Source organism: Branchiostoma floridae, chromosome 8 (genome assembly GCF_000003815.2).
Source record: "Branchiostoma floridae strain S238N-H82 chromosome 8, Bfl_VNyyK, whole genome shotgun sequence".
Classification (NCBI taxonomy): domain Eukaryota; kingdom Metazoa; phylum Chordata; class Leptocardii; order Amphioxiformes; family Branchiostomatidae; genus Branchiostoma; species Branchiostoma floridae.
The window spans coordinates 899397-924338 of record NC_049986.1 but is presented as its reverse complement, the minus strand read 5'-3'; the positions used below and the strand labels follow the sequence as shown (position 1 = coordinate 924338).

The 24942-nt window shown below is 42.9% G+C and overlaps 2 protein-coding genes across 9 annotated transcripts in view; both read left to right on the top strand.

The window, feature by feature from the left end:
* LOC118420465 (monocarboxylate transporter 13-like) overlaps positions 1-11105 on the top strand; it is a 17086-nt gene extending 5981 nt beyond the window's left edge. For 2 of the 3 annotated variants that reach the window (XM_035827284.1, XM_035827285.1), the window contains 4 exons: positions 7900-8104; positions 8500-8643; positions 8926-9852; positions 10198-11105. In XM_035827284.1, the coding sequence (XP_035683177.1) occupies positions 7903-8104; positions 8500-8643; positions 8926-9852; positions 10198-10439 (1515 nt within the window). In that variant the 5' untranslated portion in view covers positions 7900-7902 and the 3' untranslated portion in view covers positions 10440-11105. Of the gene's footprint in view, positions 1-4493; positions 4650-7899; positions 8105-8499; positions 8644-8925; positions 9853-10197 lie in introns of those variants that run through there. The other variant, XM_035827286.1, reaches the window with a different exon arrangement.
* A 2078-nt stretch (positions 11106-13183) lies between these two features.
* LOC118420455 (monocarboxylate transporter 13-like) overlaps positions 13184-24942 on the top strand; it is a 16663-nt gene continuing 4904 nt past the window's right edge. For 2 of the 6 annotated variants that reach the window (XM_035827268.1, XM_035827265.1), the window contains exon 1: positions 24154-24379. Coding sequence is in view for 4 of the 6 variants with exons in the window: in XM_035827269.1 (XP_035683162.1) it covers positions 13583-13784; positions 14075-14218 (346 nt within the window). In the remaining 2 variants the exon portion in view is untranslated. Of the gene's footprint in view, positions 13785-14074; positions 14219-17171; positions 17418-19430; positions 19715-20123; positions 20268-24153; positions 24380-24942 lie in introns of those variants that run through there. The other 4 variants (XM_035827267.1, XM_035827264.1, XM_035827269.1 and 1 more) reach the window with 4 other exon arrangements.

The window sequence follows — 24942 nt, the reverse complement described above, 5'->3', positions numbered from 1 at the left end:
CGAGTTCTATTAACGTTGAAGTGTGAATTACTTCTCGCGGCAGTGTGAATAACTTCTCGCGAATACATTAATTGGCCGTCTGAAAGGCATTCTTAATCATTATTGCGTTTGTAGATACCGAAGAGTAGCAGGCCTACTGGGAAGCCGATTTCGCCTAGCCCGTACAAGCTTTCCGGTGTATATTCCTTTCCGGGCATATATTCCTTTCCCGGCATATTCCCGGATAAAAATCGCGAATCGACATACCGCCCCCCCCCCCCCCCCAAAAAAAAAATTGCCAAGCTTCCCAGAGAGGCCGGTGAAGGAGGCTAGTCCTTTTTTGGGTCGCAAACGTGAACACGCGATGTCTAGAACGAAGAGTGTGATCGCGTGTATACAGATATATAATTCCGGTTGAGCCCTATATCCACTGAGTCTACCTAAGCCGAGCATGTTTTGTTGTGTTTGCCTGCATATTTTGCAAAGCCTCGGGTCAGGAAAGATTTTTCCCTGAGACGGTGAAACACTACCACCGCCCGCGGTATATATTGCCTGCTGCGCAGACTAGGGCATTGTTTTTGCTGCATTCGCAGTCGCTACACGCGATGTTTTGAAAGGGAGAAGGGCAAGGTACAAGTGAGGTACGTGTAATTATTTATGAAGGCCTGTGTTGGGTAAAATGTTAGCTGTCTATATCAGTTTCTCTGTAGTTCATCATGGTTAAATGTACACCGTCATCATATTCTTCACAACATCATGGGGATAGGGTATTGTTAGATAATGCAATTGCAAATACCTGTTATGCACTGTTTAGGCTTAGGTCACATTTCCAAACCGGGGCCTGGCCGGGATGTTTAAAGAAAGAAAAATTAATATGTATACCTAGAAATATGCACATACATTATGCCCATGAATCTTATTTTCACATTTTGTGTATTGTTACGTATTTTATATCATTCTTTTCTCTTCCGAAAGCTGCCCGGCCGGGTTTGGAAATGTGACCTAAGCCTTAACGGGAGAGAATAGTCGTATCTATGTTGTAGCTTTTTTGGATGTCTTCTTGTTTTCATCAGTTGGTTAAGGCACGACAGTTGTGACCGGGCAATGACCTAAAGTGACACCATGGCGACAGCTATGTGATGCACGTTTAAAAATGGGGATTTGCGACCGAATTGGTCAAACTACCCAGGGATACATAATATAGAATCTACGTAAGCGACTGGGTGGATTTTTTAGACGGCCAGACAGACAGCACTCATCGACTGAAAAATAACAGGAGGTTCATTAGCATACTATTACCTTGTCTCGACATTGCCTTGATTTGTCTTCAATTGAAATTTTATTGAAATAACTTATGGTTAGAAAGATGATGACAATTGGATAGCTCCATGTTATGTCAAATACACAAAAAGTATCAACATTGCTTTAATTTGTCTAACTGAAATTAAAAATAGAGTGAGAGAATAAAAACCACAGTAATGCTACGCATTGCAAAACTAGATATGATTTAAATGCAAGGCATTATTAGGTTGAGAAGGATTGTGTAGAGGCTTGACTGTGTGTTTGCAGAAGATATTTCCTAATTGCAGAAGCAATATTGCAGAACACTGAAAAAAAGTATTTCGACCACTGGTCTTCAATTGATGATGATGTATTCAATTGAAATGTCTTGTTGTCGCCAATCAGAAAGGGAGATGACAATTGTATACCTCCATTTTATGTCAAAGGCACGAAGAATATATTCTACGCAGTAAACAACGAATTTCAGCGCCTCCCCTGAAACATCATGCGATACGTCCCTCCTGCCAAATGCACGCGCCTAGACAGCTACGCCGCTATTAAAGGTTAACGTCCTGCAGGTAACGTTAGCATCCGCGTGAACATATTGAGTAGAGCGCGCGTGTACGTATTGGCAAGCAGTCTGCGTAGCTTCCGTGCTGAATATTAATATTACCATGTAGCTTGAACATGAAATGAATGAACTTTATTGCTCGAAATTCATTTTTGGGATAAGGTGCACTGGTGCACCCAGCTTAAAAAATTAGGTGCACCGAAAAATTTTTGGGTGCACCACTTAAATTTAAGTAATAACCAATAATAAGACTTAGTAACAAGCTATCAAATTCTTAAACAAGTACCATGACAGACATTTTTATATCTTTCTAACACTTAGATGTCAAGAATATGATGTATACTAGTATACTTAAATATCTTTAACGTTACATACATAAACCTAAGAAAATATTTAGGTGCACCCTGTGCACCCACAAAAAATAATTGGGTGCACAGCTCCAATTTTGGGTGCACCTGGGTGCACATGCACCCAGTATTTCGAGCCCTGGTATGGCAATGGCCACTGTACTACATACAGATATGTACAACAAAATTTCATCAATAACATTATAAGGATTACAGCACAGTTATGTGTGGGTGATCAGGTTTCACATTTGGAATAATGTACAAATACCTACGTATGCGGATATTGGAGTAGGACATGTTAGCAGTACATGGAAGATATTGGTCTTTGTCTCAGATAGGGTAAGGTGTGTTTTAGTTCTAATATTTTAAAATTGTTCACCTGGTTTGCTAGAATTTCAAAATCATAACGGCGAAACCATAAACAAGAAATTATGTATTTGATTTCTTGATTATCAAAGTAGAATGTTAGCTATAGTATTGTTACCATTATTTTGTATGTGTCATTGCCAACGGTACTAATTTAATGCACGCAGAATGGCAATATCTATAAGTTGACAGAAATAGAATCGTAAACATCTACATTCCAGATTAAAGCCCGATTATTTGCATACTGGGCATTACACTCTAAACTTGATATTTTGCGATGAATGTTTTTTTATTGAAGACATGAGGCATTACTCGCTCATTAATTATTCACAATGACTGCTCTCTTCTTTATTTATTTCTTTATCACTGGCTCAACATCGCGCTATCGATCCAGACAAAACGTATTATGACGCCCAGTAAGTTGTTTTGATTCCGTAAGGCAGAATCAATATATAACCTTCTTCACGTAACATGTGCTCCGACAACCAGTCCACGCAGAGCTTACGTAAAATCCACTTAACGTAGTCAAGGAGCGTTTGTTTTTCTTCGTAAGAAATACAACTTAGCCGCAAAACCCACTGTGTATATAATAGCGCACTTGTAGCTCTAAATTGAGGACTTGTCTTCCACCCACTACATCCTATCCACTTCAGCCTGAACGATGTTTCAGTTCGTTGATGGCGTACAGAATCGTTACATTACACGAACGTGTGACCACGTACGTTCCAGACATGACTTGACACAGAGTTCACATCAATGCGTCAGTGGACAATCCAAAACCCCAGTCATAATCAATATAGCGTTACGCTCATGCCAGAGTACAAAAGGTGATGTTGAAATGTGAAGCAACAGTTGTACGGGTGTACTTAGCTGTGTGTTTACCAGCATGCGTGACCAAGCACTTCCAATGCTTGGAGAGGCAAGGTGGGGAGGGGTGCTCCAGCTAAACAGAAATGGGCTAGCAAAAAGACGAGTGTAATTTGTAAGTCAAAAGGGAAGAAGATACAGTCTAGATACACATGTACAGACCGTCTGCTTTTTATCTTCAACTTGCGAATGTTTACTTGGTATAAAACTGCGGGAACTAGCAGACTCTTACTCTCCAAGCAGAGGTTTGGTTCTGACTGTTTTTAAAGTGTTTTTATGCGTTTTCATCGGGCTTTCTATTTTTGTGCTGTTTCCTTTTTGTCTTCCAGCATGGAAGCCTTTTCCACAAGAAAGACACCTGAATTTGTTGCCATGATAAGGGTGCTTCTACTTTGCGATGCTAAGGTCACGTTTAATGCTATCCTTAGCCCTGTCCGTAGTTTGGGGGAACGAAAAGAGCATAAGTTGTATTTCTTGATAAAATCTTCAATTCTTCGTTTCCACAAACAGTCCGGCCGGGCCCCGGGTGGGAAATCTGACCCTAGCATTAGGACAAAGCTTCCCAGTTCAATAAAACGAACATTTCATTCACGGTCATTTAAAAATCAAAACGTAACCTACTTCGCAGAGATACTAGTATTAGGACAGTTGCCACAGTTCAACGACCGCTCGGTCAACTCTGTCTCTGTCCTTGCTCCTGTATTGTGCGACATTATATCTGGGTCAACTGACTGGGAGTCGTTTTTGTTTTCTCGTGAAATTCAGAAGCACTTGTTAATTCCAAGGCTCGCTTGATACAGTAGTTTCTTTATAATTGTCACTTCCAAGGCCACTTGTTGCAAAATCGGGAGGGGGGGGGGGTGATATCACACAGATGGCAATAACCAAGGTCACAGGGGGCGTGGCTTATTTCAGAGATAAACACTTGATAAAATTCTGTTTATAGTACTGATCACTTCCAAGGCTATATGCTGGTTAATGTATAACACCTAGGGGAGAGGGTTTATTTACTGATATCACACAGATGGCAGGACTTCAACTTGTGTAACCAAGGTCACACGGGGGCGTGGTTATACCTGGCTGGTTGGGCCCGGGCAGGCATGCCTCAGATGACACCTGGGCGCTCCAAGGGTACGGACTAAAATTAGCTGAGTTCGCGAGGCAAAGCTGCGTAGTCGGCGGGCTCAGACTCAACTGTCACCACCACACTGTTTTGATTCCACGAGGCAACTGTCTTGGTAAGTCCTCTTATCTGCTACCCCGTGACAGGTTTGTGTTCAACAGTCCACGCTAGCGTTTGGCTTTAGCCCTCGGCTTATTGTTCTGTGTGTTTAGGACAATACTTGTACGTGACTACTACTAGAGATGAGACAAGGTTACGTAAGTGTGAAGGACTTGCTTCCTAATTGTGACCAACTCAGCTTAGTGATTGTCTGTCTAAGAGCCTGGTTGTAATCACAAATTTACGAGGAAGATACGGAGTTCAAAGTAGGCCAAGGTTTCTTAATTGTTCTGTCAGAAGTGGACGTATGTTTGTTTCCATATCTGGCGGTTCTTTTCCTTCTATAGTAATGATACCTGTGTATCGGAAAGAACGATAAGATTGGGATAGAACGTGTACTAATTTATAGTCGCTCTATAAGAGGGGACATGCATGGCCTTGGCCCCGGCCCTAAGAAATCTTGCCCGAAGCAGTCAACCGTTTCCTACGTGGCGGGATCGTTAAATTTTACGTTGGACTTTGAACCAGCATCCTGAAAATATACATAAGTGTTTGTTGCAATACTTCTACGCATTCCTATGTGGCTAGGAAAAATGCTGTGTTTTTCGTTGTTTTAGTGAGTATTCCCGGCTCTCTGTCGACATGGTTTGAGATTTAGTTCAAGGCTGTTGGATGTAGGACAGAACAGGTTGTCTGGCACGTTACTGGAGCACGCAGCCGGGTCTTCTATACAAACCGTGATGGCAGAAGCACGTTTAACATACGCGTGCACGCAACATACGCGTTAGACCGAGTCTGGCTATAGAATTACCTCAAATCCAATCTTCCGACAAAGAACCATTGATTGTGTGTTAATGGTTCTTCTGGGAGAAGCCTAGGTACTACAAGGGTCTGTATTCGAATATAAAGCATATGGCTCTATGACAGGTCTTAACAGCCGCTAGTGAGATGTGCTTAGTCATAATGACCCCAGTCTATATGCTGTCAGGAACGCTATTATACATGGCACCTGTATGCCACAGTCTGCCATTGTGGTTTTATCAATTTTTTTCATGTCGCTGCTTAAACTGATGTACATCCAGCCAATTCTAGCCCTCATGTCAACCAATATACATGTAGTTTGATACTACGTGATGGTAAATGTTTTCATTATACTCAGTAGCAGTGCCGTTATCAAATTGGCGTTCTTTATGTGTTCTTTCGTACGTATCTACGCTGTGTTTTACTTCTCTCAAAACCTGTTATGTTCAAAGTGTTTCACGGCTTGCCGGTGACCTTATGGACCTTGACATCGTCACCCCTAATCCTAGTTTACGTACCGGCAGTGGAACGTGCCACATGTACCAGTTCTCAATACCCTTGGGGTTGTTCCATTTAACACTAAGGAGGAGGCGAATGTTTATCATTATTTTTGTGCAAAGGCAGCAAAGGCAGCCCCGGGCACCTTCTTTTAATAAGAAAACCTTCACCAAGAAAGTTATGGTATCGGGTGCGTCTTCTGACGTATGTGCAGCAAAATGCATTGTCGGTAACATGTCAAGGTGAAGGCCCCTGAGACATAAACAAACCACGTCTGGACATTGTTTTGCAACTCGAGACAATGGTCGAGACAAAAGAACTTTAGTTAGGGGTCCACGACTTTTAAATACCCATAGTGCATTTCGCTGCGCATGCGTACAAATCGTGATTATCCATATAAGGCAAACTAGAACAGACAGAATCGATCGTCTGAGCTCTCGGTATCCGGGTTAACGTGACGGCCAGGGGAAAAGTGAGTTGGAAAAGTATTTTCTGTGCGTTTTTAGAGTCCAGTTTTCATCAAATGTAATACTTAGCTCATCTGCTTGCTTCTTGTTTGGCTTTTCGAGAAATTTTCAGTATTTTCATTATTTTTTCACCGATGAAACCTTGCCTTCCTCGCCAGTTGAATCGGTTCAGATTGTACATGCGTACGAAACAGATTATGATCATGGTATCTGGTAATTTATCTTTTGAATGATTTGATAAAACTGAGCGGATTTAGATTGAGGCTTCTGTCTCTTGATGCATGTATTAAAGAACCCCCCATGTTATTAATCAAATATACCGCTGCGCAATAGCTACATAAATTCTAGGAAATGCCACATCCTTACCGCGAAATTGCCATGACGTTATTTCACATGACGTATTTGTGGACCCCCTGTGTCCCACCTACTTTATATAATGCTCGATCAGGCCCCCACCTTAGCCGTTATGACGCTGCTCCTGTAGCTATCTCTCTATCGGTACCGAAGTTCCAGGAAACGCCCCCTACTTTCCAGGAAAAGTCATGACGCTACGCGGTCACGTAGGGACAAACCGTAAAATACATTTCAGTGGGGAGGCAAAATCTGGCAAACAGTCAGCATAAACCTAGTGTATATTGCGTGCATGCAGGTGCATTGATAGTTTGAATCGCAGCCAACGAACGGCGCACAGTACGAAGGCCCAGAACGACAAAACAGCAGAGCGGTGCCCAAAATGTTTCACGCCAGTAACAAACGAGAAAGCGCGATGTTGTCGTGCTCTTTTACTCAGCTACAATTCTCCATTATCCTCTCTTCCCTTATGAAAGAATCTATCTATTTGATCATTTGGTATTTAATTTTCATAATACATATGAGCAAACAGAAGGCATAGGAACTGTTTACACTTTAGGGGTTCACGACTTTTACATACCCACAGTGCATTTCGCTGCGCATGCGTACAAGTCGTGATCCTCCTTGTAAGGCAATACACCTTTCTCACGCGGCGGCCATTATAGATCCAAGAAGAGGTCAATGAGGCAAACAGACAAAACTTATTTCTAAAATCAGGTCCCATTTAGTTTTCCCCCAAACCACACAAATTTTCATGATATAAGATGGAATAATAAATATTACAAGAAGTGTTATGCACCGAAAAATGTAGCAATTTAGAGTAGTGTAGACTGACCCCATAGTCCATTAAGAGATGCAAAATAAAAACATAATAATGCAGATTTTTAACGAATTTGCAGCCATTCACTTATTGGTCGATTTCCTAATTGGCAGGCTACCATTGGTCGAACTGCTAATTATGATGGACAGCCTTTTGTTTGCCACATTGAACTCGAGCTCGTTTTAGATCTATCATGGCCGCCGCGTGAGAAAGGTGTATTAAACTAGAACAGACTTGGTCAATCGTATGCGCTCCCGGTAACCAGGTTAAACCTGACAGCCAGGAAAAAAGTGAGTTGGCAAAATATTCACCGATCCTATATTTTACAGATCATGACGGTGCGCTACACCAAGCCCCTGGATGGAGGATGGGGCTGGGCCGTGGTGCTGGCGGTGTTCGTCATCTGCGCATGCACCATGGGAGTCACCCGGTCCTTCGGCGTGTTCTTCATCGAGTTCGCCTCGCAGTTCGACCAACCGGCAACTGCCACGTCATGGGTCATCTCCGTCGCTATGGCAATAACATTTGGAGGAGGTATGGAGAATTTATAGGTCTATCTATCCCCACCAGTTCATTGATGGTAACTTGATTATTTTGTTTCAGAAAGGGTAATGAATTTTGAGATACATTAGTAGAACAAAAAACATTTGATGGTCCAAGTCTTTGATTTCATGGTACTATGGTGAACGTCGTACATAAATAAGATTGATTGGGATTCACTTTGTAGGTTCGGTTTCTTTGATACTTAGGTATTGTCAAATCAGATCAATAATTTGGAAGGAAAAGGATTTTGCCGCAAAAAGAAAAGCAATTTATCAATCTTTTTCGGCAACTGGGCATTCTAAGAGTAAGAGTGTAATACTATCAGAGTACATATATAAAAAACTGAATCTGCTGTTTATGACTGTTAAAACAATACCTCCTTTCAGCGTTTTTCGGTGGGATGTTCGGCACAATGTTCGGCTTCAGACCGGTGGCGATGGTGGGCGGAGTCCTGGCGGCGACTGGGTGCATTCTGACGTCATTCGCGGGCAGCATAGTTCACCTGTACCTCACCACGGGGGTTCTCACAGGTGAGTTATAGGCCTAGGTCTAGGGTTTTTCTTACATCGTTTCTACATGCTCTGGTCATAGAGGAGACCTTGTATCTGTAGGTCTACTTTGCTTTTCAGCTGAGATTGAGGAGGGGAAAGACAGAGTGCTGGTCGGGGGTGGATGGTGTCGTAGTGTCTCAGAAATAACTACAAAGGAATCAGCATCTGTTATGACCACTAATCCATTCGTGTACATCCAGTTATCAAAGATGATATTTGTAGTGTTGATAAAAACTAATAAAACTGCTGTGTCCTCTCCAGGTTTCGGTTCGTCCCTGGCGTTCATCCCAAGTATGAGCATGGTGGGGAAGTACTTCGACAAGAAGCGGGCCATCGCTAACGGCATCGCCTTCTCGGGTGTCAGCGTGGGCAACATCGTGTTCCCTCTCATCTTCACGTACCTGATAGAGGAGTACGGGTGGAGAGGGTCGTTCCTGATCGCTGCCGGAGTCATGCTCAACATCACAGCTTTCGCGGCCTTGTTGAGACCGATCCAGTTGGCTGTCCCGTCACTAGGGACTGACGCACAAGCACCAGCAAACGCCCCGCCAACGCTTCGCAACGGGTCCTCAGGCGCAGAGCAAAGAGGCTTGCCCCGGGACGATTCTGAAATGGGGTCACCAGCGGGGGCTGGTCCTACCGACGACATGAAAGTTGCAATCGTATCAAACGGGAAGTCAGCAACGCCAACTCCTAGAAGTCCTGGGAAGATGATTCTGGCTCAGTGGAAGTCACTCTTGGCCTACATTCCATTCGTGTGTCTGACAATCTCCGTATTCCTTCTCGGCTTCGGGTTCTTCATTCCCATCGTGCACATGGCCCCGCGCGCAAGGTATCTCGGGATCGAGCAGTACCAGGCGGCGTTCTTGATCTCGATGATCTCCATAGGAGATGTTGTTGGTCGTATAGCGTCGGGGTTTCTCCCGACATCTCGTAGACTCCGTCTTCTCCATTGGTACATCTTGTCCATGTTGGGCATGGGCACTACATCGCTATTGTCACCGCTGGCAAACACGTACGCAACGTTAGCCACTTACAGCATCTTCTATGGAATCCTGGGAGGAGCAAGCATGTCCATATCACTCACAGTCCTGGCGGAGTTGGTTGGTCCTGCAAGGCTTTCCAACGCCATGGGCCTGATGACACTGCTGATGAGCGTGGCAATCCTGGGTGGACCACCTGTCGCTGGTATGCACACTATTACCATATTGTTTGTTTGTTTGTTTATCTTTATTCATCCAGGCCCCTGGATTCCAGGGGTACACGTCGCCTGGCTGGCGATTTTCAAAGATACCTAGGGAACACCCCTCACATACATGCAACATAACAGCAATCGATAATGACATCAAATAGAATAAATGGTAATATAACAAGAATCAACGAATATTAACGCAAATAAATTCACTGAAGACAAGTCAGTTACACAACGTTAATTCTAATATAACTCGAGAGCATCAGCACGCCCAGATGATGATGATGATGATATTGAACTACGCAACAATGATCAAACCTGTATACTTCTTTCTCCAACAGGAGCGCTGTACGACGCTACTAAATCATACAACATGTCGTTCATCGTGGCCGGATGCGCGCCCGTCCTAGGGGGACTGATAGCCGCCATCTTGATGTGCCTTGGGGACGAGAACGTTCGCCGGGTGTCTGGGAGGGAGAGTTATTCGGCGGTTACCGATCCCGCCAACGGAGACCATCCAAGCGTCGTCAAGTCAAACGACAAGGAAATTTTGAAGCCGTTTGTGATCGAAACATCAGTGTAACATGTTTTTGTAAATCTTGCTCCCAATGTTTTCATCAAAGCCTTGTCTGACAAGGCAACAGTTGACGTTTGTTTCATTGGTACGCATTGGTACCGTTGCTGATTGCAGCATGCATTTTCCTGAAAGGGAGGGGGGGGGGGGCATGGAAGGTTTTCCATATCATGAGATGCCATAGACCTTTTCATTAACATTTTGGGGCCAAGAAAACAACATTTTAGCAAAGCTTAAAAGAAAGATTATATATCTCAGTCAACACAAGTTCCATAGAGCTGATGCCCCTCCCCCTGTCACTTGATTTTCTACTCAAGACAAATGATGTATCTGTAAAAATTAAAAGTATGTACTATGTACTTTGATGGTAACTGTCGTAACAAAAGGAGCAATCCATGTATACATGTGCAAACCGTGCCCCCAGAGCACACCAACTGCAATATGCTGTTTACATTGTCTTTGTTGCGTACTTATCCAGGTAGAAGTATATCACACAATATCGTATAAAAGCAATAGTTTACGTGTACTCGTACGTATTTGATAACATTTTCTAATAGATATGCTTTGGCTACAGCTATTTCTATTCTTAACATGCACATGTTGTGTCTTGAGGTTATCACAAACATGTATGCTGTTGCCAAATGGTTTAAGATTATATCTTGTGAATATCTACACAAACTATTTGTTCAATTCGTTATTTTCGTTATTACAGAACAGCTACATATACATATTGTCTACTGGACGGATGTTTTATGTGTGCTCAACAGCAGTGCAACTAAGATTTAGTCTTATCCGAGAAAGCCTGTATATGTACTTAAACGGTTATGTAATGATTGCATTTTAACATTAGAGATCGGAGGTCTCATATAATATAGATTCGTCAAATGGCTATAACATTTACATTGGTCGTGGGTATATTTTAAACTGTAATTGATGGCAATGATTTTGAACTGCGAACAAACAGAGATAAAGAAAACTTCAGTCTGAGGTGATACCAGGGAACTCTTGTTCAACTGCTCACTTCTGGCACATACTAGTATTCCCATATTCCAGCCCCACTCCCCACATGTTGTTTATAGCAAGAAGACCCACATAAGCCACTGCAGTTCCAAGGAAAGCTGCTAGGGGCCCAGACCTACACCACTTATCCAGAAACCGTAACACTCTTGCAGATAGCACGAGTCACTTAGATTAGTAGATTAGTACATGTAAAAGAAGATTAACGAATGAAAGTGAATGAAGACCTTTATTGTACAATTTTGCCCAACCGGGCTAAGTACAGGTCACAACAAGTCAGGATATATACATACATAAAAGTGTCATAAATCTAGTCTAACACAAAAGTTCGGCTTCTTCTCGCTTCTTGGTAATAGTGAAAATGTAGGACTGTATGGGTTTCGCTATTGTCGGTTTGTCAAAACGCATGAGAAATATAAACTTGTCAGTGCTACTCATGTGTCTAAAATGAGGGAACTACTTTCTATATAACTGAATAGAGTATTTCTATCATTCGCATACATATCGCAATCAACAGTGAAGTGCACTTCATCTTCTACCATGTTTGAGGTACAAAATTGGCAGACTCTTTGCTCTAGAGGATTAACATCGAGCTGAAACTGCGTCATTCCCCACGGCATGATTTTGAGACGATTGCTCGAAATTCTCCACCCAATAAAAAAATCTAAATCCGGCGTTTCACCTTAAGCATTCGCATTAGATTTGAGAAGTCACGAACACACTATACACTGGATAAAGCCAGAATACCAACCGCAACATTGATTTGAGACCCCAACATTATTACTGCACTGATGACAAGGTCATGACGTCAAGGAATGGACGAGTCGATTCAGTGATTGTGGGTAAGATAATGAAACAAGATGCCTTCCAAACAAACACTAATTAGCTTCAGAGTGTACAAAGTAATTGACGCAAGCTCGCCTTCTCTACGTACATTTCCTAAATGCATTTCAAGTTCAACATTTACCAGCTCCTTTTGAAGAAATCAAAGCGATCCACCGGCCGTGTGGTAACCTTCGGCCTATTCCAAACTGGTTGACCTGCACGAAGCAGACACATCGCCCCGGGCAATGGACTGGTTCGTTTGGTTTGTCCCCAACAAAAGGTAAGATTTAAAATTGGCAACGTTTTTGTGGGATATTTCATTCAAGGATAAAGTCATGCATGTACATAATTAACGCTACAGTGGCCGTCTGACATGTATAGATTTGAAAACTTCCTATGAAAGCCGCGTGAAAAAGGAGTGCAGTCCAATTTTAGTTCAGTCTCATTAGACAATCAAATGACAAGTAAACCCCACGTTTCACGAAGATAGTTTTTGGTTTGCGCTTGTATCACGTCATTTCCTTCTAAAACATGTATGTCTGTATGATGGGACTCTCGAACAGCGGATGAGACAGTAAACTAACTTAAAGGCAGGGGCTCATTCACTGGTATATGTTTCTACTACGAGCTGTTTTGACCTCGCCTCCTTCCGTACGAAACCGGTTTTGACCAAAACAATTGTGCAGATATAATCATGATTGAAAGAAGATTGTCACTTCGGCGTTAAACATGATACACTTGTTATTACATACAGATACGTTACACCACACCCTTAGATGGAGGGTGGGGATGGGCTGTGATTAATGAAGGCTAAATGCCCCGTACCGAGGAGGATATGGTGAGACAACCCCTTATAAGAAGGATGGTGATGATCTGCTGTTAATGTGGTCGACCACTTGATGATTACAGATGCCGGGACGTTACACCAGGCCCTTAGATGGAGGGTGGGGATGGGCTGTGGTTAATGTGGTCTAACACTTGATTACAGATGCCGGTACGTTACACCAGGCCCTTAGATGGAGGGTGGAGATGGGCTGTGGTTAATGTGGTCTAACACTTGATTTCAGATGCCGGTACGTTACACCAGGCCCGTAGATGGAGGGTGGGGATGGGCTGTGGTTAATGTGGTCTAACACTTGATTATTACAGATGCCGGTACGTTACACCAGGCCCTTAGACGGAGGGTGGGGATGGGCTGTGGTTAATGTGGTCTAACACTTGATTACAGATGCCGGTACGTTACACCAGGCCCTTAGATGGAGGGTGGGGATGGGCTGTGGTTAATGTGGTCTGACACTTGATTATTACAGATGCCGGTACGTTACACCAGGCCCTTAGATGGAGGGTGGGGATGGGCTGTGGTTGGAGCCGTCTTCATGATCGGAGCCTGCAGCTTGGGAGTCATTCGATCATTCGGCGTGTTTTTCGAAGAGTTCACGACGCAGTTTGACCAATCAGCTACAGCCACGTCGTGGGCCATTTCCGTTTGTCTGGGACTCACTTTTGGAGGAAGTAAGAGAAATTTTCACGAGGACAAAGAATCATATCCTTTTCATGATCTTTTCTGTACTCACTTAACGTCTCACCAAAATGTACACATGTGCAGTCCATATATCAAGATGTAACACATGCAGATGTTAACCAGTTCCCTCGTCAGAAGAACTGATATATTCATCACCGGGTCTGTAAACATGAGAAAGGTCAAATCGTTGAATACTTTGTTGGCACGGGGTAGAGTTTAGACCTTTAACAAGAACTCTTGGGATTCAAATGTATCAAATTGCTTTTTGCCTATTTTTTAGCTCTGCTTGGCGTCATGTTAAGCGCGACGTTCGGCTTCAGACCGGTGGCGATGGTGGGCGGAGTCCTGGCGGCGACAGGGTGTATTCTGGCGTCATTCTCAACCAGCATAGTCCATCTGTACATCACTGTAGGCGTGTTGGTTGGTGCGTGAACATCTTGACTATGTTCTGTATATGTGCGTGTTATTGTCTTGTTGACGAAAACTCACGCAGAAATTCTTTCTTTCGGTGTTGTAAATGATATATCGTTATTTTCTTCAGGTTTAGGTTCGTCCCTTGCTACATTTACGAGCTTAAGTTTGGTGGGGAAATACTTCAACAAGAGGCGGGCCATCGCTAACGGTATCGCCGTGTCTGGCGCTAGTGTAGGTAATGTGGTGTTTCCCCTCATCTTCACGTACCTGATAGAGGAGTACGGGTGGAGAGGGTCCTTCCTGATCGCTGCCGGAGTCATGCTCAACATCACAGCTTTCGCGGCCTTGTTGAGACCGATCCATCTGTATGAAGTACAGAAATCGTTGTCATTAGACCAAGGAGGTTTCATCGACCAAGCAGCTAAGCTCGTGGAAACGCAAACGTACACAAAAACAATGTCATTCTCAGAGCCCCATCGAGATCAGTCGACTGACACTTCTAAAGCAGGCCGCTCCTGTTGTCATTGCCGGACAATGCTGTCTGAACTCAAGACTCTGTTGACCAATCGTCGGCTAGCTTGTTTTATAACTGCACACACCTGCTTGTTAGGGTTCGGCTTCTTCATTCCCGTCGTGCATATATCGCACAGCGCGCAAGGCATCTTGGGATCGATCAGTACCAATCAGCGTTCCTGGTTTCCCTGATCTCTGTAGGCGACCTGATTGGTCGGTTTCTGTCAGGATTTCTTCCCACATGTGGGAAATTTCTACATCTGCATTGGTACATACTTTTTCTATCAATGGCTGGTATCTCTTCTCTACTGTCACTCCTTGCAAAAACTTACCCAGCGCTGGCTATCTATTGCATGGTGCTAGGGATTCTAGTAGGGGCTAGTCTGACAATGGCACTGACCATCCTGGCGGATCTAGTCGGTATTGCAAGACTCTCTGAAGCAGTGGGACTGGTGACATTACTGATGAGCGTCTCAATTCTTGCTGCACCTCCAGTTGCAGGTAAAAGCAAATTTATTACCATAAGACTCATCTACTTCAACACTTTGCACGTAACATATATGAATAGTTTCTGATTAAATGTGACAAAGTGATACATGTTTCCCAATGGAGTATCTTGGTTTCAACGAAGTAGATGTGTCAAAAATGGCAATGCCAACCGTTTTGTAGGCTTTTAGGTTGGATTTAGCCCATTGGATGGTAATAGTAATACACGTGTCAGTAGTAGGCAAGTGGCTGCTCCTTGTAGAGATTGTCAACGATATGTGCAAATTGGTTTGTATTTCAGGGAAACTTTACGACGCCACTGAAAACTACAACATGTCGTTCATCGTGGCCGGATGCGCGCCCGTGCTAGGGGGACTGATAGCCGCCATCTTGTTGTGCCTTGGGGACGAGAACGTTCGCCGGGTGTCTGGGAGGGAGAGTTATTCAGCGGTTACCGATCCCGCCAACGGAGACCATCCAAGTGTCGTCAAGTCAAACGATAAAGAAATTTCAAAGTTCGTGATCGAAACATCAGTATAATATGATGTGAAGATTGCTAATGCATGTTTCAGCAATGCCTTGTCTCACAAGGCTACGTTTGGAGACGTTTATTTCATACCAAAACGTCGATCAGATTCTACGAAAAAAAAATGTATTTCATAAGCATCTAGTCTATTTCATGATTTCTTTTACAACAAAAGTTGACTGTCGGAATGACAATGAAATACTCTCTAATGAGATGACCTTAGGCTTAGGTCACATTTCCAAAGCGGGGCCCGGCCGGGCAGCTTTCGGGAGCAAAAAGAATGATATAAAAGACATCAAAATACACAAAATGTCAAAATAAAATTCCTGGCAATTATCTGTGTATATTTCTAGGTATAAAGTTTAATTTTTCGTTTCTTAAAGCATCCCGGCCGGGCCCCGCTTTGGAAATGTGTTCTAAGCCTTGCGCCCACCACTCTAAATTGATAGAGCGGTAAAGTTGACAAATGTTGTTTATATTAAAGATCGTACAAGAGTTCAGGGTTCAAGGCTATTTACAATGAACTCACTGGGAACTTGTGGTTGAAGTAATGGTTTTCCCGTTTCGAATACGTTAGCTGTAGCTGATTAGGGTAACAGTCGTTTGGAGCGAACCAAAGCTAACGCGGCTGGCATCCTGGCCACCTAGGCCACTTCAACATCATTATCAGACCCTTAGGTAGTTGTAAGCCATAGGGGCATCAAAGGGCCATATTAAGCTCTGTTTAAACACGCTTGATTCCAATCCCAAAACTGTTAACCGTAAAACACCATCATTAGTTTAAGCAAGGAGGTTACTCAGTTTAAGCACCCACCAGAACGTTGACCTATGACCCCAACACAGTGACGAAACCGAGGCAAACAGGTGATGGTATAAATGTCATAAATACAAAGAAGTTTCTTGGCGGGAAGAACCCAAAATCTAATAATCAGCCACTCATATCTAGAGACTATAATCTTTGGCACACGTGCTTCATGTCGGCAAAATGCGTGAAGGATAGATGTATGAAGGTGACTCAGTGCCTAATAGTTCTAACGTTATACGTCAAGTTAAATCGGACTAATATTCAGCTAGTATACTTTAAGATTATGTCTTGATGCTTGTACCATCTAACAATCTAAGAAATGGAATTGAACAATGGAACGACAAAGTCTACCCAACTCATACATACGGTCAATGAAGTACTCACTAGAACGTTGATCTCAGACCCCATATTTACACTGCATGCATCGATGAACAGGGTCAAAGGGCGGACGAGTCGATTCTGCGACAGGGGTAAGGACCAGAACAAATGTTTCCTTTTCATTTCTTCTTTCAAGCCCGTTAAGGTTTATAGTATACGTGATTATTGATGAAGTCCTGCCTTCTCTCCTTAGCACCCCTGAATAGTTCTAAGATCACTCGTTGATTTCTCATTTTTAAAGATTCAAAGCTATTCAAAATGGGTCGATGCGTCCATGTCACACCTGCTAAGTTACGTCGTCCCTGGCTACATCAGACTGGTGTTTGCCATTTCTAAGTTACGTCCACGAAGAGGATGTTGTAGTGTATTACTTTACCAAATCCTTCTAAAGACCTAAAGATGTTCTTCTCGCCCTTTGACCCATCTTGAACTGGTTGAACTAGTGCACATCGCCCAAGGCTGGAGACTGGCTACCTACTGTGAGACCCACCGTACATTGAGGTATGTAGACATGTCAAAGTGAAATCATGGTTGGATTTTCTTTCGCTGTCCAAATTCAAACATAATGTTGAAACTGCACCTGATTTGAGAACTATATTCACGATCAATTAGTTGCTTGAACTACCTGGCTGGCAATTCCGACCAAGGCAGGTCTGTATATTCAGGAAATAGACTGGAAATATCAACATTTGTTGATAAGTTATCACATACCACACAAGTATCTTTCATTGTAGTTCTCTGTGGACTGTAACGTTTTCTGTCTCGAATGCAAGGTGCTCGATCTTTAAAAGCTAGCTCTTTCGCCATTTTGATCTGGGGTGGGGGTCAGTATAACATCCTCAGTCTGGAAAGACTTATGGCATCTATCGTCTTTATGTTTTAGCCTAATACAAAAATGATATGGGCACAAATAATGATTGTGGTAGCCTTATGTTGAATTAGATTATAGGCCCAATAGCCTCGGATAAGGTCGGTTGAAGTGTTAAGTGACCTTAAGTGGTACCGCTATAGTGAGCAAACAAGGCACGCTTCCCGTTTAAGGAATTGTTGTTGTTTCTCAAGCACACTTCTTTTGACGTGTCACGGTCTGGTAACCAGAAATGCCATGTTTAATTCATACAGCGAGCGACTTTAGACAGCAAACAGAAGACCATAAACTTGTAGGTGTTTAGTATAGAACAGTTTGTCATCGCCCCCTGCCTCTACGAAGCATTTGCATGATGAAAGCTGTCTCACTGAGTATTAGCAGTTTGTAAAAACCCTGAATAACTTAACTATACATAAAGCGTGATTGGTAATCGATCCCGCTCCTTTGCGATGTCATACGGATTAGATTCCATGGATTCGTGGCGGTGGATTGATCTCAAGTTAAAGTGTTGTACGGGGTTTCACTCGCCATTTCGGATGATAACGTAATGCAGAAGGTCTCATGTATGAGAGAACGTCAGGTATCAAAACACAACGTACTCATTTTATCGAGAATAGAACTGATGGTCAGGTTTAACCCTATCCAGACCGGGGGGGGGGGCTAAAAGTGCCCGCGTCAACTTTGACGTCGTATAACTGGCGAACGACGTGTGCTAGGACTACGAAACTTGGTGACTTTTCCTAAAATATTGTTGGCAACAATTCTGCGAAAAAAAATTTAGTTTGTGATTTTTCGTGTTGCCATGGTAACGGGTTTCTGACAGGCATATTTTCCCAAATTTACTAATTTCAGTTTGAATTATGGGATTTCATGGTTTTATAGCTAGATCAAACTTGTTTATTGATATCATTAACATCCTGTGTAATTTTAAGTTACATTTCTAATTAGATATTCATAATTTATGCTAATTTGATGACGTCATGGGTCAAAATCCAAGATGGCGGACAATGCCATTTTCAACGATAAATACATGTACATGTTATTTTTACTCAAATTCCGTCAAAATCTTTTATTTTCTTACAAAACACAATCATTTGAACCTTTTTAGTCCACTTCCATTGGGTTTTGGGGTTATATGTGGAAAAAATCGTATTTTAGAAAATTCAAGCTTGTCGATCCAAGATGGCGGACAAATGACGTCATTTTCTGACGTCATATAGATGTCAATGTCATCGTCATTGGCAACAAAAGACTTGGCAGACTTAGACACCAATAAGATAACCTTTATTGTCATCGTTTTGTTCAATACATTTAAGTATAGCGGAAATTTCATATTTTGACGATTTAAGCCCAAAATATGACATTATGACGTCATAATTACGTCATATTACGTCATAACGATACCAAAATTACAGAAAATATAAAACTTTACTAGTACATCATCCCCTCCAAATTTGGTGATCGTAACCCAAGCCTTTTTGAAATTACGAAGGGGGGGGGTCAAAAGAGCCTTTAGATGGAGGGTGGGATGGGCTGTGGTTAATGTGGTAACACTTGATTATTACAGATGCCGGTACGTTACACCAGGCCCTTAGACGGAGGGTGGGGATGGGCTGTGGTTAATGTGGTCTAACACTTGATTTCAGATGCCGGTACGTTACACCAGGCCCTTAGATGGAGGGTGGGGATGGGCTGTGGTTAATGTGGTCTGACACTTGATTATTACAGATGCCGGTACGTTACACCAGGCCCTTAGATGGAGGGTGGGGATGGGCTGTGGTTGGAGCCGTCTTCATGATCGGAGCCTGCAGCTTGGGAGTCATTCGATCATTCGGCGTGTTTTTCGAAGAGTTCACCACGCAGTTTGACCAATCAGCTGCAGCCACGTCATGGATCATTTCCGTTTGTCTGGGACTCACTTTTGGAGGAAGTAAGAAACAACAATTTTCACGACGTCAAAGATCTATTATTATACTAACCTACTGTACTTACTTGCAGTCAGATACATGCGATTGCCAAAAAAGTATCCTATCCTAGGACCGAAACATAATTAGCAAAATGTGGTGCGTCTGTCAATGTTCAGCCAAGATGAACAGAATCTATGTAACACATATACTGTAATATTACAGTTTCTATATATGTAGGAAGTCTACTCAAAGACTTCTAATCAATACGTCAGCCCACTTCAGAAAAACTAATCCATCATTCACCATGAGTAGGTCACATTCGATGACGAAGTGAAATTGAGTGCTTTTTCGGGAACAAGCTTAAGAGTATAGATCTTGAACAACTCAATGGTTTCAAATGTATTGATTTTCTTTTTTTACCTACCGTTTTAGCTCTACTTGGCGTCATGTTAAGCGCGACGTTCGGCTTCAGACCGGTGGCGATGGTGGGCGGAGTCCTGGCGGCGACTGGCTGCATTCTGACGTCATTCTCAACCAGTATAGTCCACCTGTACATCACTGTAGGCGTGTTGGTTGGTGCGTGAACATCTTGACTATGTTCTGTATATGTGCGTGTTATTGTCTTGTTGACGAAAACTCACGCAGAAATTCTTTCTCTCGGTGTTGTAAATGATATATCGTTATTTTTCTTCAGGTATAGGGTCGTCCCTTGCTACATTTACGAGCTTAAGTTTGGTGGGGAAATACTTCAACAAGAGGCGGGCCATCGCTAACGGTATCGCCGTGTCTGGCGCTAGTGTAGGTAATATGGTGTTCCCTCCCGTCTTCACGTACCTGATAGAGGAGTACGGGTGGAGAGGGTCGTTCCTGATCGCTGCCGGAGTCATGCTCAACATCACAGCTTTCGCGGCCTTGTTGAGACCGATCCATCTGTATGAAGGACAGAAATCGTTGTCATTAGATCAAGGAGGTTTCACCGACCAAGCAGCTAAGCTCGTGGAAACGCAAACGTACACCAATACAATGTCATTCCCAGAGCCCCATCAAGATCAGTCGACTGACACTTCTAAAGCAGGCCGCTCCTGTTGTCATTGCCGGACAATGCTGCCTGAACTCAAGTCTCTGTTGACCAATCGTCGGCTAGCTTGTTTCATAACTGCACACACCTGCTTGTTAGGGTTTGGCTTTTTCATTCCCGTCGTGCACATCGCACAGCGCGCAAAGCATCTCGGGATAGAACAATACCAATCAGCGTTCCTGGTTTCCCTGATCTCTGTAGGCGACCTGATTGGTCGGTTTCTGTCGGGATTTCTTCCCACGTGTCGGAAATTTCTACATCTGCATTGGTACATACTTTTTCTATCAATGGCTGGCATCTCTTCTCTACTGTCACTCCTTGTAAAGACTTACCCAGCGCTGGCTATCTATTGTATGGTGCTAGGGATTCTAGTAGGGGCTAGTTTGACAATGGGCACTGACCATCCTGGCGGATCTAGTCGGTATTACAAGACTCTCTGAAGCAGTGGGACTGGTGACATTGCTGATGAGCGTTTCAATTCTGGCTGCACCTCCAATTGCAGGTAAAAGCAAATTTATTACCATAAGACTAATCTACTTGATATATATGGACAGTTTCTGATTGAATGTGACAAAGTGATACACGTTTCCCAATGGAGTATCTTGGTTTTAACGAAGTAGATGTGTCCAAAATGGCAATGCCAACCGTTTTGTAGGCTTTTAGGTTGGATGGTAATAGTAATACAAGTGTCAGTGGTAGGCAATTGGCTGCTCATTATTAGAGATTGTCAAAATATTTGCAAATCGGTCTGTATTTCAGGGAAACTTTACGACGCCACTGAAAACTACTACATGTCGTTCATCGTGGCCGGATGCGCGCCCGTCCTAGGGGGACTGATAGCCGCCATCTTGTTGTGCCTTGGGGACGAGAGCGTTCGCCAGGTGTCTGGGAGGGAGAGTTATTCAGCGGTTACCGATCCCGCCAACGGAGAACCTCCAAATGTCGTCAAGTCAAACGATAAAGAGATTTCAAAGTTCGTGATCGAAACATCAGTATAATATGATGTGAAGATTGCTAATGCATGTTTCAACAATGCCTTGTCTCACAAGGCTACGTTTGGAGACGTTTATTTCATACCAAAACGTCGATCAGATTCTACGAAAACAAGTGCTTTTAAAAAAGCTGGCATTTTGCCAATGTTTGCGTGTGTGAACTTTTTTTTTCTAGTTATTAGAATGTCATATAAATAGAACAGAGTAACTAAACCTGATATTGGCGCATGGAGAGATTCACATATGTGCCTGAACTGCAGCAGATCTAGACGCCACCTGTTAAAATTTGCGTGAACTGCAGCAAATTTCACTACACATTGCCTGTTTTTGAGTGAGCTCTGTTGCGGGGCATTTTTAAGTTTTTTTTTTAATTTTTTATTTCTATTCGGCAAAAAAACGAAGCGGCGAATCCGTTAACCAAAGAAATAAATTGGTGTGGCCAAATGGATGTAAAAATGAGTATTTTAATGGATGTAAAAAAGAAAAAAAAATCTATTTCCTCGGATTCGAACCGGGTGCATTGGTTTAGAATGCGTAAACTTTACCACTGCGCTAGTGCGAACATGTTGAAAAAATGCCTGTTTTAACAGGTATAGAAATGTTTGGCATGGATTGAACAGGTCCGTTCATCTCAACATCACAACATCACAACATCACAACGGCGACTACACTGGCCAGAAGGCATTTTGCGACTGCAAGTCGCAAAATGCAAAAAAATGTATTTCATAAGCATCTAGTCTATTTCATGCTTTCTTTTACAACAAAAGTTGACTGACGGAATGACAATGAAATACTCTCTAAAGAGATGACCTTAGGCTTAGGTCACATTTCCAAAGCGGGGCCCGGCCGGGCAGCTTTCGGGAGCAAAAAGAATGATATAAAAGACATCAAAATACACAAAATGTCAAAATAAAATCCCTGGCAATTATCTGTGTATATTTCTAGGTATAAAGTTTAATTTTTCGTTTCTTAAAACATCCCGGCCGGGCCCCGCTTTGGAAATGTGTTCTAAGCCTTACGCCCACCACTCTAAATTGATAGAGCGGTAAAGTTGACAAATGTTGTTTATATCAAAGATCGTACAAGAGTTCAGGGTTCAAGGCTATTTACAATGAACTAACGGGGAACTTGGGGTTGGAGTAATGGTTTTCCCGTTTCGAATACGTTAGCTGTAGCTGATTAGGATAACAGTCATTTGGAGCGAACCAAAGCTAACACGGCTGGCATCCTAACCTGGAATCGAGTCTACTACTGGCTCGGCCTAACGTTACCGTAGTTAGTTTAGGCTCTCTACGGGGCCAGTGTAGCTCTCAGCCGCCGGGGTAATCATTCACACCCGGTAGGATTTTCACGCGGTTAGACTTGGCCCAGTGGGAGTTAATTGCCGGCCAGCAGTTAGTCTAGTTGTGGCCTATTAATTCACTCCCACTGGGCAAAATCCTACCGGGGAAAATGCTACCGGGTGTGAATGATTACACCGGCGGCTTAGAGCTGCACTGACCCCGTAGAGAGTCTATACTAACTACGGTAGGCCGTGCCACAACTAGACTGGATTCCAGGTTACTGGCATCCTGGCCACCCTGGCCACTTCAACATCATTATCAGACCCTTAGGTTGTTGTAAGCCACAGGGGCACCAAAGGGCCATATTAAGCTCTGTTTAAACACACTTGATCTCAATCCAAAAACTTTGAACCGTAAAACACCATCATTAGTTTAAGCAAGGAGGTTACTCGGTTTAAGCACCCACCAGAACGTTGACCTATGACCCCAACACAGTGACGAAACCGAGACAAACGGGTGATGGTATAAATGTCATAAATACAAAGAAGTTTCTTGGCGGGAAGAACCCAAAATCTAATAATCAGCCACTCATATCTAGACACTATAAACTTTGGCACACGTGCTTCATGTCGGCAAAATGCGTGAAGGATAGATGTATGAAGGTGACTCAGTGCCTAATAGTTCTAACGTTATACGTCAAGTTAAATCGGACTAATTTTCAGCTAGTATACTTTAAGATATGTCTTGATGCTTGTACCATCTAACAATCTAAGAAATGGAATTGAACAATGGAACGACAAAGTCTACCCAACACATACATACGGTCAATGAAGTACTCACGAGAACGTTGATCTCAGACCCCAATATTTACACTGCATGCATCGATGAACAGGGTCAAAGGGCGGACGAGTCGATTCTGCGACTGGGGTAAGGACCAGAACAAAATGTTTGTCTTTTCCTGGCTGCTTTCAAGCACAGGAAGGTTTATAGTATACGTGATTATTGATTATCTGCCTTCTCTCCTTAGCACCCCTGAATAGTTCTAAGATCAATCGTTAATTTCTCATTTTTAAAGATTCAAAGCTATTCAAAATGGGTCGATCCGTCCATGTCACACCTGCTAAGTTACGTCGTCCCTGGCTACATCAGACTGGTGTTTGCCATTTCTAAGTTACGTCCACGAAGAGGATATTGTAGTATATTACTTTACTAAATCCTGCTAAAGACCTAAAGATATTCATCTCGCCCTTTGACCCATCTTGAACTGGTTGAACTAGTGCACACCGCCCAAGGCTGGAGACTGGCTACCTACTGTGAGCCCCACCGTACATTGAGGTATGTAGAAATGTCAAAGTGAAATCATGGTTGGATTTTCTTTCGCTGTCCAAAATGCATACATTCAAACATAATGTTGAAACTGCACCTGATTTGAGAACTATATTCACGATCAATTAGTTGCTTGAACTACCTGGCTGGCAATTCCGACCAAGGCAGGTCTGTATATTCAGGAATAGACGTCTGGAAATATCAACCTTTGTTGATAAGTTATCACATACCACACAAGTATTTTTCATTATAGTTCTCTGTGGACTGTAACGTTTTCTGTCTCGAATGCAAGGTGCTCGATCTTTAAAAGCTAGCTCTTTCGCCATTTTGATCTGGGGTGGGGGTCAGTATAACATCCTCAGTCTGGAAAGACTTATGGCATCTATCGTCTTTATGTTTTAGCCTAATACAAAAATGACAATATATGGGCACAAATAATGATTGTGGTAGCCTATGTTGAATTAGATTATAGGCCCATTACTAGCCTCGGATAAGGTCGGTTGAAGTGTTAAGTGACCTTAAGTGGTACCACTATAGTAAGCAAACAAGCACGCTCCCCGTTTAAGGAATTG